The following is a 14,325-nucleotide window of genomic DNA, read 5'->3' on the forward strand; positions in this document are numbered from 1 at the left end:
TCGAGTGGCTTCCGATTGACGCAGTTTTTTATCCTCCACCGGACCTATATTACCCCCAGGGTGCTGAGTAAGATGTACAAAACAGGGGAGGCAAAATGCTGGAAGTGTGGAAAGGAGAGGGCTGATTTTTTGGTTTTGCTCGATCGTACAGGGGTACTGGACCCAAGTTTTCCAGCATCTCGGGAGAGAGACAAGAAAATCTGCACCTCTGGAGATCAGTATAGCAGTGCTGGGAGATATTAGAAGAATTGGGGCGGACAGAGAAATTGAAAGGAAATGGGAAAAAGGGCTGATGCTGGCACGTGTTGGGGGGGGGGGGGGGGGAGGTTTCTTTTTTCTTTGGGTTTTTGTATGAAGTGCGAAGCAAAAGTAAATTGGCTGGGGAAAAACTGTTATGGTACATCTTTGTAACTCATGATGGTGTATATTTGTATGATTGTAATGTCTACTCCCTATCTATGTCATATTGTAATGAGAAGAAGAAAATGATAAATAAAATAAAAAAATATGCATTCCGGCGCCCCAGGGGTTAATCTGAACAGGATGCCGGCTGAAATCATGTGTCGGCGATCGCAGCAAACCGCAGGTCAATTCAGACCTGCGGTTTGCTGCGCTTTTTGCAGTTTCTGATCGGGGATCAGAAACTTTAGAGTGCCTAAAATCAAGAATTTTCACCTGCACCCCTGCACGATTTGATGCCGGCGGTGGTGCAGAGGGGGTGTCGCAAGCGGTGGGGGCGTTGCGGGAGGCGGGCGGTGCGGCAGGCGGGATCGCGATCCCCTGCCCTCCTCCCCTTGAAAATTCGTTGGCTTCTAGTGGGTTATACCAGGGTGCCAGCACATTGCTGACACCCTGGTATAAACGGCTGACATCTGCGCAGATGTCAGCCGTTTAACCCTTTCCATACCGCGGTCCGTATGGACCGCTGTATGGAAAAGGTTAACGGTCATCGGTCAGGGAGCTCCCTCCCTCTCCATCGGGGGGCTGCTGTGCCTTTGCAGCCCCCCGATGGAGAGGGAGAGAGCCCCCCGCAGCCCCGTACTCACCCTTCCCCGTCTGCGAAGTTGTGGCAGACAGGGAAGGTTCCCATGGCAACAGGACGCCTGCTCAGATGTCCTGCTGTCCATGGTGCTGAACAGATCTATGCTAAAAGCATAGATCTGTTCAGTGTAAGTAAAATGCAGTACAGAACCCTATATAGGGTTCTGTACTGTATTATGCAGACATCAGACCCACTGGATCTTCAAGAACCAAGTGGGTCTGGGTCAAAAAAATGTAAAAAAAAAGTTAAGATAAAAAAAAAAAAACATTTATCACTGAATAAAAATTAAAAAAAAAAAATACACTACACATATTGGGTATCGCCGCGTCCGTAACGACCTGATCTATAAAACGGTCATGTTACTTTCCCCGCATGGTGAACTCCATAAAAATAAAAACTATGAGAAAATTGAAATTTTGCCCACCTTACTTCCCAAAAAAGGGTAATAAAAGTGATCAAAAAAGTTGCATGTACGCCAAAATAGTACCAATCAAACTGTCATCTCATCCTGCAAAACCTCATCGCATCCTGCAAAAGACCCTACTCAAGATAATCGCCCAAAAACTGAAAAAAACTATGGCTCTTAGACTATGGAAACACTAAAACATGTTTTCATTTTTGAAACAAAAAAAATAAAAAAAAAATCATTGTGTCAAACTTACATAAATAAAAATAAAGTATACATATTAGGTGACCGCCGTAAAAAAAATAAAAAAAAACTGTGTAAAAAAAAAAAAAGCAATTTTTTGCCATGTTACGTCACAAAAAGTGTAATAGCAAGCGATCAAAAAGTCATATGCACCCCAAACCGTCATCTGATCCCGCAAAAAATTAGACCCTACTCAAGATAATTGCCCAAAAACTGAAAAAACTATGGCTCTTAGACTATGGAGACACTAAAACACTTTTTTGGTTTTAAAAATGAAGTTATTGTATAAAACTTACATAAATAAAAAAAATTGTATACATATTAGGTATCACCGCGTCCGTGACAACCTGCTCTATAAAATTACCACATGATCTAACCTGTCAGATGAATGTTATAGCAAAAAAAAAGGGCCAAAAAAGCTATTTCTTGTTACCTTGCCGCACAAAAAGTGTAATATAGAGCAACCAAAAATCATATGTACCCTAAACTAGTACCAACAAAACTGCCACCCTATCCTGTAGTTTCTAAAATGGGGTCACTTTTTGGGAGTTTCTACTCTAGGGGTGCATCAGGGGGGCTTCAAATGGGACATGGTGTCAAAAAACCAGTCCAGCAAAATCTGCCTTCCAAAAACCGTATGGCATTCCTTTCCTTCTGCGCCCTGCCGTGTTTCCATACAGCGGTTTACGACCACATATGGGGTGTTTCTGTAAACTACAGAAACAGGGCCATAAATAATGAGTTTTGTTTGGCTGTTAACCCTTGCTTTGTAACTGGAAAAAAAATATTAAAATGGAAAATCTGCCAAAAAAGTGAAATTTTGAAATTGTATCTCTATTTTCCATTAAATCTTGTGCAACACCTAAAGGGTTAACAAAGTTTGTAAAATCAGTTTTGAATACCTTGAGGGGTGTAGTTTATAGAATCGGGTCATTTTTGGGCGGTTTCTATTATGTAAGCCTCGCAAAGTGACTTCAGACCTGTAGTGGTCCCTAAAAATTGGGTTTTTGAAAATTTCTGAAAGATTTGCTTCTAAACTTCTAAGCCTTGTAACATCCCCAAAAAATAAAATATCATTCCCAAAATAATTCAAACATGAAGTAGACATATGGGGAATGTTAAGTCATCACAATTTTGGGGGGTATTACTATGCATTACAGAAGTAGAGAAACTGAAACTTTGAAATTTGCAAATTTTTCCAATTTTTTTGGTAAAATAGGTATTTTTTTATTTTTTGACCCAATTTTAGCATTGTCATGAAGTACAATATGTGACGAAAAAACAATCTCAGAATGGCCTGGATAAGTCAAAGTGTTTAAGTTATCACCACTTAAAGTGACACTGGTCAGATTTGCAAAAAATGGCCTGGTCCTTAAGGTGAAATAGGGCTGTGTCCTTAAGGGGTTAAGCATCAAACGAATGACAGCTGAACCCTGCCAATTTGTAGTGAGACTGTTTTGTCCATTTAATGTGTATGGGGGTATCCAGCTCCCCCAATAGCGAGGAATAGTCGGTCAGACAACACATTGGATTTGATTGTTCCCGATCCTTTTGATCTCATTTATTATAATATTTAACATTGGTTGTCTAGGCAACGTGATGCTTTTGGCGTTAGACGCCGGCTAGATTGACCGGCGGTAAGTACGTGACCCGATCATGTGATTGGTATTTAAAGGGAACCTGTCACCGGGATTTTGCGCATAGAGCTGAGGACATGGGCTGCTAGATGGCCGCTAGCACATCCGCAATACCCAGTCCCCATAGCTCTGTGTGCTTTTATTGTGTCAAAAAACCCAAATTAACCTGAGAGGAGTCCTGTCCCTGACTCATCTCACCTACAGGACTTATCTCGGGTTCATTTGCATATGTATCAAATTGTTTTTTTGACACAATAAAAGCACACAGAGCTATGGGGACTGGGTATTGCGGATGTGCTAGCGGCCATCTAGCAACCCATGTCCTCAGCTCTATACACAAAATCCCGGTGACAGGTTCCCTTTTAAGCACATGACCCACAGACTCCGGGGAGGAGCGTGGGATTAATAGCTTTTGCGATTGTGCGGATATTGTAGTGGACGTCTGACGAGTCAACCTGAGGGGAAACTGGACAGCGTACATGTAATCGTAGTTGCGATGACTTCATCTGATAGGGCGGAGATACAGCGGGGCACGTCATATGCGAGACATGCGCTTTGAGAAACCAGAGACGTCAGGCTGTGACGGGATACATGAGGTGAGGTGTCCATTGGTGGATATTCTCATTGGCACGATGAAGCACAGGTGTATATTGAGGATAATCACTAGTGGGTGAATCCTTATTGTAGCTTTTTAAGCTAGGTGTATGTGAATAATATACCCATTGTGATTGGTTATGTGAATTGTGGGTGTCACCTTTTTAGTTCTAGAAATACCTGGAGTGAGCACTACATACCAGGCTCGACAGACTACTGTGCTGCTGCTATTGGCCTTTTTTGTATATTTTTCATGGAGAGATTACTAATAAAGAATTTATGGAGAAAGATGCTGCCGTCACCTACTATTTGAATGTCTTTCCACAGAATAGGTCATCAATATCAGATTGGTGGGGGTCCAACACCCAGGATCTCCGCCGATCAGCTGTAGGAAGAGGCTGGAGCTCCGTGAGTGCCGCGGCCTCTTCCTAGGCCATTTGACGTCACTGTACATTGGTCACATGGCCTCATTGCAGCTCAGCTCCTTTGACATAAATGGGCCTGGGCTGCAATAGCAAGCACAGCCACTATACACGTTGTGCTTGGGAGAGATACCCTTAATAGCGGAATGACGGAGGTGCCGGGACTTGGACCTGAGGATAGATCATCTTTATGTATTACTGGATATCCCCTTTAAAATTGATAGTATCTAAGATTCAGTTCAGACCATTGCTGTATGGAGAATCTGCTGTGTATTCCCTTATGCATTGCAAATTACACTGCGACCCCCATTATGGTTTAAAGAGTCATTGTACTTTTCAAACAATTTCAGCTCATTTAGTAGAGCATGGTGAAACTAAAAAATTTCTAAATTTCGTTATTTCAAAAATATGCCTGCATCCACCAAAAAAAAAAAATATATATATATAAAAAAAAAAGGTGTAAAATCAGTCACTAGGGGTCTTACTTCTACCTAAGTTGCAGTCCACTGCCTGTTGTCAGGCAAGATCCATCCCTGGCAACAGACTCAGAAGACGGCTGAGAGGAAGTGTGGGGGGGTGGGGGTCAGAGCTATCTGAGATTCTGAGCCTGAGAGAACTTCTTGTACACAGCCTCTGAACAACACAGGAGCCTTCTGTGTGTCTGTAAGTGTGATTTATCCCTCCTTATCTGTTCTGTGAGCTCCGGAGCAGAAAACATAGTGGGAAGTAAGGTAAAGGATGTCACAGCTGGACAGTTCTGGCAGAAGGGAGATGCCCCCTGTTTCTGAGTGAAATGCATCTAGCTGTGCAGCTGAAACAGGTCATAATATAGCTGAGAAAAACATAAGGGAAGCCCAAACATAACTGTTCCTTCAGTTATGATTGCACAAAGAAGCAGAGCCATTATGAAAACTTTTTTTCAAAACTCTGATACGTGACATTTTTTGAAGGCAAAGTTGCTGTGTAACCCGTAAAGGTTTCTGTCTTACCTAGAGTGTTCCTTTATGCAGGTCAGTTCTGGTATCAGATCAAAAGTTAGTTTTCATATCATGGACAGGCGTTACATAGTACAGTTTAAAAAAAATACAAGTTTACTCAAGGGACGGATAGGGATGTGATTGAAGGGGAGAGGGGCAAGAATTCTACCCATGTACCGAATTATTAATGTTATTTAGTTCTAAGAATTCATGTTACCCATTTATTTTTGGCAGTTTGGGGTTCATGATTCTACAAGGCCTAGTAACCAGTTTTTGAATGTCCCATCAAGCATGGACTTTAATGATTGATCCTTGCTATGGCACAGCCAGACACTTCCTCGCTCATTTATTTGCTTATTTTTTATTTATTTTTACTTTTAGGAGTGTAAAAAAACCACATGTGAGACGTGCGGTAACAAAATGTTGACCCATGCTGGTGAAGCCCTCAAAATCCTTGGAGGTGTTGGACTCTTCTTCAGCTTTACTGAGGTAACATGGTTTCCTAAGTGGTGCAGTATTGTAAATGGCATCCCCTTTCAAGGACAAGCTATGTTGTTCAAGTGAGTTTTCACCAAAGCTTAACCCCTTAATGACTGCCAATATGCCTCTTCACGCCAGTCATTGAGGGGCCTTATTCTAGGCCACGGCCTAGAGTAAGCACTACAGTCATACCAAAAATACATTGCGTGGAATCATACCGACCCAGAGAGTAAACTTATTATGTTATTTATGCCGCAAAGTGAACATAAAAACTTGGGAAAAATAAAGTTGTAGCTCTTGGAATGCAAAAATGAAAAAATAAAAATAAATTGTTCATTAATGTGCAAAATGCATACAGGAAGAAGGTGTTAAAGGGTTTTTTTCGGCCTAGGAGCTGACAGCCCCTATGGTCCTAACAAGTGACCCATAAAAAAATTAATTAAAAAATCCACCTGTCCACAACACTGCCCTGTTCCTGGACGCTTCCAGTCCTCACAGGACCAGCAAGTGGCATGGTCCCATTACCGCTGCAGCCAGTCACAGTCCTCAGCATTCACATCTGCTTAAACAATACGTCACTGCTGTGACATATAGTATAAGCAAATGTGATCGGCTGCAAATGTCAGCAGTGTTGGGTTTTTTGTGTTTAGGGGAGAACTACTTCCTCCTTGTATACTTTCTATCGGGGCTTTGCTGGATCTGGTGCTCAAGGACCCCCTTGGATTCTAAAAGAACGCTTTTGGGTCCACTGTGGTGTCTCTTGTTTAGACAGGAAAATTAGTACTGTGTTGCATGCCACTTTACTTATCAAATCATAGTCTGTGATGGAAGCTTTGCACATTGATCCCTCCACAGATATGGACCATTCTGTAAAGTCAGCCATACACAATGATACATGTATGATGACACGGTGGGGGACATTTATCAAGAATGATGTTCCAGTACTCCATTCTTGATCCCCCTGCCCTAGAGTGAGATGCACCTATTTTATTGAGAGGCAGATGCCGATGCCTCTTAATAATATAGGCGCTTCTCTTGCGCTCCGTGCACCATAAAAGAAACCACGCCCCTTTTATCGCCACTTCAGAAAAATTGAGGGATGCTCAAAAAGTTGCAAATTGTGGTGCAAATTTGTGACTTTTTAAAACCACAGTAATAGTGGAAATGGGTTAAAGGGATTCTGTCGCCAAGTTTTGGGCTATAGAGCTGCGGATGTGCACGGCTAGATCGCCGCTAGCATGTCCGCAATATACCTGTCCTATAGGGCTGTGTGCTTTTATTTTCTTTAAAAAAGGATTTTATAGATATGTAAATTAGTCTTGTAGGTGTCCAAGGAGCTGTACTAACCTTCCTGGAGCCCAGCCACGCCCGCCTGTGAAGGAGCCCAGCACCGCCTATGTCCTCCGAATCTCCTCCTTTCATCAACTATAGATTGCCGTAATCTCGCGCATGCACAAACTTGCGCATGCGCAGTGCCGGTGCAGTGTTCCTTCCCTGTGCTGGCATCAGCCTCATGGAAGGAACTGCGCATCGCGAGATTACGGCAATATAACTGTGAAGAAAGGAGGAGATTCGGAGGACATAGGCGGTGCTGGGCTCCTTCACAGGCGGGCGTGGCTGGGCTCCAGGAAGGTTAGTGCAGCCCCTTGGACACCTACAAGACTAATTTACATATCTATAAAATCCTTTTTTAAAGAAATTAAAAGCACACAGCCCTATAGGACAGGTATATTGCGGACATGCTAGCGGCTATCTAGCCGTGCATGTCCGCAGCTCTATAGCCCAAAACTTGGTGACAGAATCCCTTTAACGACTGCCCCTCATTGTCTTATGTGTGAACAGGCAGTCAGTTTCTCTATTTATTCCTATGACTCCCATGGAGAAATAATTTAGAGAAACTGACTTCTTGTCCACACATAGGCCTGCTCCTAGTGGGAATCTCCACTCTCCATCACTGCATCATTTATGTTTACTCCGTGTATACCACTGCAATCCATATCTGAAGAAGGTCCATGTTCTGGACTGAAGCGTACGTGTTGGATTGCCCTCCAAATGGTCACAAGCATTCACAAATCCTTTTGAGTGGCTAGTTGCTTTACTGCTCACATCACATTTTTATCATCCATTTAGCAGATCCGTTTATCAGATACCCAACAGATAGCAACCTTTTTTTTTTTTTAACATGTAAGTCTGTCTAAGGCCTCATGCACACGACCGTTGTGTGCATCCGTGGCCGTTGTGCCGTTTTCCGTTTTTTTTTGCGGACCCATTGACTTTCAATGGGTCCGTGGAAAAATCGGAAACTGCACCGTTTGGCAGCCGCATCCGTGATCCGTTTTTCCTGGCCGTGAAAAAAATATGACCTGTCCTATTTTTTTCACGGCCAACGGTTCACGGACCCATTCAAGTCAATGGGTCCGTGAAAATCACGGATGCACACAAGATTGTCATCCGTGTCCGTGATCCGTGTCCGTGATCCGTGTCCGTTTTTTCCTATCATTTGAATGGCAAACTTGACTTAGATTTTTTTTTCATTTTACATGTCCGTGGATCCTCCAAAAAACAAGGAAGACCCACGGACGAAAAAACGGTCACGGATCACGGACCTACGGACCCCGTTTTTGCGGACCTTAAAAAAAAACGGTCGTGTGCATGAGGCCTAAGACCAGTTGACCATACAAGCGCTTTCACTACATGAAACATGCTCTGTGTTGGGAGCATAAATTCCTGTAGAGAACTTTGCTCGTTTGACAGGACCTCATAGCATTATAATGATTTTATAATGCTGTGTGTCTCTGCCCGACCAACTGTAATGATTTGTACTCTCATAATACTGTCAGTGTCAATCATTAGAGTTCAGGTGGGGCAGAGACCAACAGCATTATAAATAATGAGTTCACTGTGGGAATCCACACTCCCACACAAAGCGTTTCTGAAACTGGCCCAATACTGATGCAAACAGATGTCTTTTAGCTGCAAGCAGTTTGCATTCACTTTTTGGGTAACCCTTAGAGGACCTTGCGATATTCCTTGTTTTTGTTTTTCAATCCCCGCCTTGCCAGTGCCATAACTTTTTTTTTTTTTTTTTTTTATTATTTATTTTTTCTGTTCACATAGCCCTATGAGGGCTTATTATTTTGTGGGACAAGTTGCACTATTTATTTTGCATATGATGTAGAGGGGAGCTGGATTTTTTTTTTTTCTAAATGGGGTAGAAGTGGAGAAAAAAATGCAATTCTGGCATTTTTTTTCTTTTTAACGGCATTCCCTGTGTGATAAAATTGACCTGTTTCCTTCATTCTCCACGTCAGTATGATTACATGGATAGCACACTTGTATACTTTTTCTTGTGTTTAAATACTGGAAAGAAAAACAAATTATAAAAACTTTTTTTTTTTTTTTTTTTTTTAAATAGCCATCATACAACAGTTCATTATTTACAAAATACCAATACAGTGCTGCCACCTGCTGGCCTGTATTGGTATATTTTAGTAATCGCTACCAAAGCCTGCCTGAGGCTTCAGGCTATTACTATACCGTAACAAGTTCCCCGATCTCAGCTTCCAGACGCTAAGATGCCGAGGTCAAATGTATGCTATCAGCTGTAGGGCTGATCGCATACATTTGCTGCGGGTATCTACTGTTTGAAACAGCAGAATCCCGGTGGCTATGGACCCAGCTCACATGACCTGCTAATTGTGAGGGATTGCAGAACTAAGCTGGGCCCGCAAAAAACATTGTGGGACATTTATTAAGAACTGCATTTTTCAAATCTGTTTTAAGTGCCTCTGCGCTGCTGGAGGAGGAACCGGCCCCTACATAAGTTTGGCGCTTCCTCCAGCAGACTCTGCAACAGACTTAGAGGACCTGTCGTCTCTCCTGACATTCCTGTTTTAATAGCTTTGTTTTCCCAATGTAATAACAATTCTGGAGCATCTATTCTTATGGCTCTATGTTGTGCCATTCCTTTATTTCTACTAGAAGTTATGAATGAATTGCTAGCAGTCTGCAGTAAGGGTACAGTGGGGTGTAACCTGCACAGTCTGAAATGGCAGCACTGATTGGATAGAGTAAGTCTGTGCAACTTGTTACCACCCCTCTGTACCCTTGCTGCAGACTGCTGGCAATTCATTCCTAACTTCTATTAGAAATAATAAAGGAATGGCACAGCATGGAGGCCCCAGAATTATTATTACATGGGGGAATGCATGAAACTATTAAAACAGGCATGTTAGGAATGGTGAAAGGTTTTCTATAAATCTACACCAGCTCACTTGCAGAAAGGAAATTTATATATATATATATATATATATATATATATATATATATATATATATATATATATATATATATATATATATATATATATATAATCAGAAAAAGAGATTTGGCGGCACCAATTTGTTGGCTCAGGTGCTATGTCCAAAGGAATGAGCTTTCACCTTCTTATATATGTAGAGAATCGGACAGCACTCCAAGACTTGAAAAAAGTAGAAATCTTTATTCACCCATGTGAAAAATAATTGCAACGTTTCAGCTCACAATCGAGCCTTTCTCAAGCCCTTGAGAAAGGCTCGATTGTGAGCTGAAACGTTGCAATTATATATATATATATATATATATATATATATATATATATATATATATATATATATATATATATATATATATATATAAATTTTTTTTTTTTTTTTTTTTTTTTTTTTTTTTGTTATTTGAAGAGCGACTTCTTACACAAATAAGTAACAAGTCATTTTTCTGCAAGAAAATCGAGAATGAAATTCACTTCTGACACATGCAGTGAATTAAATCTGTGGGGAGATTTTGCAGCATTTTGGCAACAGATAGGGCATGCTGCAGATTAGAATATTTGCAGCATACGAAGAATTTTTATTTATTTTTATTTTTTTGTGTGAGTGAATGCGGTTTGTCAAACCCCATTCACTAACATTTGTGCAGAACTTTTTTTCCAGAATTTTCAGTGCAGATTCTACAGCAAATATGTGGTGTGAACCCTAAATCGGACCATGGGATGAGGTATTGGGTCTGTACATGATAAATGTAAGTAATAATTGGTTTTACCATCTTTGCCTTTTGCTCTTCCCCTTGTTTTTCAGATTCTTGGTGTATGGCTTGCATTCAGATACAGAAACCAGAAAGATCCTCGAGCAAATCCCAGCGCTTTCCTATAGTATTATTGAAGCTTCTCCCACAACCCTTCAGTCATGTATTTAATTTTCCCCTTTCGGTCCTGTCTCTTAGCCGGTAATTTCTAACCCTAAAACACACGTTCCACTTAGCTAGGAGAAAGGGACCCGGCAGGGGAAGAAGTCAGACCAAGCTCCCCAATATGGGGGCTCTATCAGGAATGCAATCAGAGTAGACCACAGTTTTAGCAAATCTTTTATGTGGACAGAGGTTTTTGTGTTTGTGTTTTGGGGTGCTGAGCATTTAGTGGGAAATAGGTACAAGGATATCTGTGTTCTTGAAATACTTGTACTATGGCCCTCGGCTGCCCGGTTTCATTTTACTGCTTGTAATGAGGTATAGCTTGCCATGTTTTTAAAGGGCGGATTGAATGAAGGGTATGTTGAGGTGTACATATATGTAAAGATACATGCCAGTTGTTCTTGAAATGATGTTTTTTATGTTCATGGCGAAGTGTAAAAGGTCCCGTGTTAGCACCAAAGTATCAGTAATGACATTGTACGGCAATCTATTAGATAAAGGCCTGGAAATTCTGATACAGGATTATGGACTGTAAAAGCAGCTACAATTACATTATCAAATACTTCATGTTTTCTTTTAAATATTCGTGGCATTTGCAGAACATTTATAGGTAAATGTCCCTTTACATAGACCTGAAATGGGTCATTTCAGGAATTTGAAATCGATGACCTATTCTCAGGATAGGTCATCGGTCTGAGATCAGTGGGGGTCCTGGTGCCAGCTGTTTGAAGAGGCCGGAGCTCTGCGGTCTCTTCACAGCTTACCAAGCACAGTGCCTTACATCGTATAGTGGCTGTGCTTGGTATTTCCGCTCGGCCCCTTTCACTTGCATGGGACTGAGCTGCCCCTAGTCCACGTGACCAATGTACAATGACGCCATTGGTCTAGGAAGAGGCCTAATCACTCACGGAGCGGCCTCTTGGAACAGTTGATCAGCTGGGGTCCCAGGAGTCAGACACCAGTGCTGATCTGATATTGATGACCTGTCCTCAGAATAGGTCATCAATAATTTGTGGGGATAGTGTACAAGCAATGAGCATGCTATTCCTTTCCGTTTTATAGCTTCACCTCCCAGTTCTGGTAACTAGTTTTTTGGTTTTGTGTCCTAGGCTTCGACTCCCAACAATCATGGGGTTGTCCTCCAGAATGACTTTTATGTATCATTCTTCCTATAATTTCTGTGCATCCTCCTGCATGTTCTACTCCAAGAAGAAGCCTACATTGTTGAAAATGTGAACTGAGGGGGGGATACCCCCATGTTTATAATGTAAGGGCCTCCCAACTGGAGATACCTTCTGGGCCTTATGTGGGCAGCTAGTGACAATGAAACCCTGACCCAGCAGATTGTTCTGCCAATGCATGTAATGTTGTTGGGCCACTTACCATTAACATGTTCTGCCCCAGTGATGATAAATTAGACGTTTAGCTGCATTCAGTTTTTTTTTATAAGAAATCTATGTAACATGATACAATGCTGGCATGGGGCTTTAGGTGTGCTGTTTTTTATGCATCTGTTTTTATAGGGTATGATTAACCTGCAGCATCCATAGATATGTACATTGTATTTTCTGAAGAGTCTGCCACTACCAGAATTTCTCTGCTTCAGAATACCCGTGTCGAAGATTTTGTAACGCTGGAAAGCGGCAGATGGACCTGGTACTGTAAGAACGTCAGACGCTGGGATCTGACTTCCCTGTATGCTGAATCATGACTAACTTTCTGTGGATATAAACAATAGCTCGAACCCTGCCTGATGTTTTATCCCGCTCCTTTCTCATGCATTTAGAAAACAGAAGTCCCCCAGGGTCGAATCTTCCCTAAAATTGGCATGAAAACTACTAAAGTACATAATGTGGGTTATTTACTCAAATAACTGCTTTAAGACACAATAAAGTATTCTCCCTCTAATTGGTTTCTTGTGCTGATTTCACTGCGTGTACAGCTTTGTCGTCTCTAAATTATTATTCTATGTGCCCTGAAGTAAGCAAGCAGCCCAGATTCACAAACTGAAGTCAAGCGTACTGACACAGATGCAGAAGAGCTGGATGAAGTCAATTTCTTCCTTCAAGTGAATAGGGCTTGGATGCACTGATAAACCTGGACCATGGCCCTTTCATTCTCGATATTAGTGTGCGGACTGTGCTGTTGGACCTACCACCAAACAAAGTGACATCCTAGTACGGTCATCACTTTCTTTGACAATGTGGTAGTTGTAACGGTCTACTACTTTGTCCTATGGAGGTTTGGCCCACATGATCCACACAAACTGCTGAGCAGGTAACCTCATCTTATAAGGTATAAGGTTGTCACATGGAAATTACCCTGTAACAAATGCATCGTGCAAAGTATCGCTGCGCGTGATAGACGCACATTCTCCATATCGTAGGTGGATTTTCACCATCTGATCAGTGTAAGGGCTGCTGTGGATCATCTGCCCAGGAATCTGTAATGGAAGACATTTTTGCCACATGTGCACGATTTGAGTTCAGGCTATTTTCACATCTCTGCCTGCACTCTCCAGCAGAAAACTGGCTTGCTCCTGACAAGTTTGAGTAGTGGCCAGATCTCTGCCGGACCCCATTTATTATAATCAATGGGTTCTGGTGGGCAAAGCCGGATACGGAGAACTTCAGCATGCTGTTCTATGTCATTCTGAGCTTTGAAGTCAAGGAGTGATTTCAGTGATCGACAGCTATCTCTGAATACACAGTCATAGAGGGAAGTCTGTCAACCACTGATGGGACTGCATGGCAAAGCTCAGTGAGCAGCAAGTTAAAGGGGGTTATCCAGCACCAAAAGAGTGGCATGGACCTGCCCAACCTAGGGTGGGCGTGATGCTCATCTGACCCCTGCCACTGGATCTGGTCTTGGTCTCCTGGTAAGGCAGTTCCGCCCCCACATGCACTGGGGGGACAACATCAGGCAATCAAAGGCTGCAACTGTGACCTGCATCACATGTGCCCTAGTCAATGGCTGTTGTCCTCAGAGGCAGCCAGCCCAGGAGACCGGATTCACCAGCAGGGATCAGGTAAGCATCACCGCCACCCTAGGTCTGGGCCACTCTTAGTTCTGGATAACCCCTTTAACATAACATGCTGCCTGCAGCTCAAACACAATGTTTAATCTGACAGGTTCCCTTTAAGGAGGTTTTAGGGTGGAACAGAAGTATTCCAGTGAACTACCAAATTGGGCATGTGTTGTGTCTGTGTACGCAAGATATTCCAAAGAAGTCACGTGTTGTTCTTGGTCCATGCTGTCCAAATCTACTGTGCTACAAAAGGACATGCAGCATGTA

The 14,325-nt window shown here is 42.2% G+C and overlaps 1 protein-coding gene across 1 annotated transcript in view; it reads left to right on the forward strand.

Moving 5' to 3' along the window:
• Positions 1-12,938, forward strand: part of TSPAN31 (tetraspanin 31) — a 36,574-nt gene extending 23,636 nt beyond the window's left edge. The window contains exons 5-6 of the mRNA XM_044284781.1: positions 5,703-5,810; positions 10,919-12,938. Coding sequence (XP_044140716.1) covers positions 5,703-5,810; positions 10,919-10,993 — 183 coding nt within the window. The 3' untranslated portion in view covers positions 10,994-12,938. The remainder of the gene's footprint in view (positions 1-5,702; positions 5,811-10,918) is intronic.
• Positions 12,939-14,325: the final 1,387 nt, after the last annotated feature.

Source organism: Bufo gargarizans, chromosome 3 (genome assembly GCF_014858855.1).
Source record: "Bufo gargarizans isolate SCDJY-AF-19 chromosome 3, ASM1485885v1, whole genome shotgun sequence".
Lineage (NCBI taxonomy): Eukaryota > Metazoa > Chordata > Amphibia > Anura > Bufonidae > Bufo > Bufo gargarizans.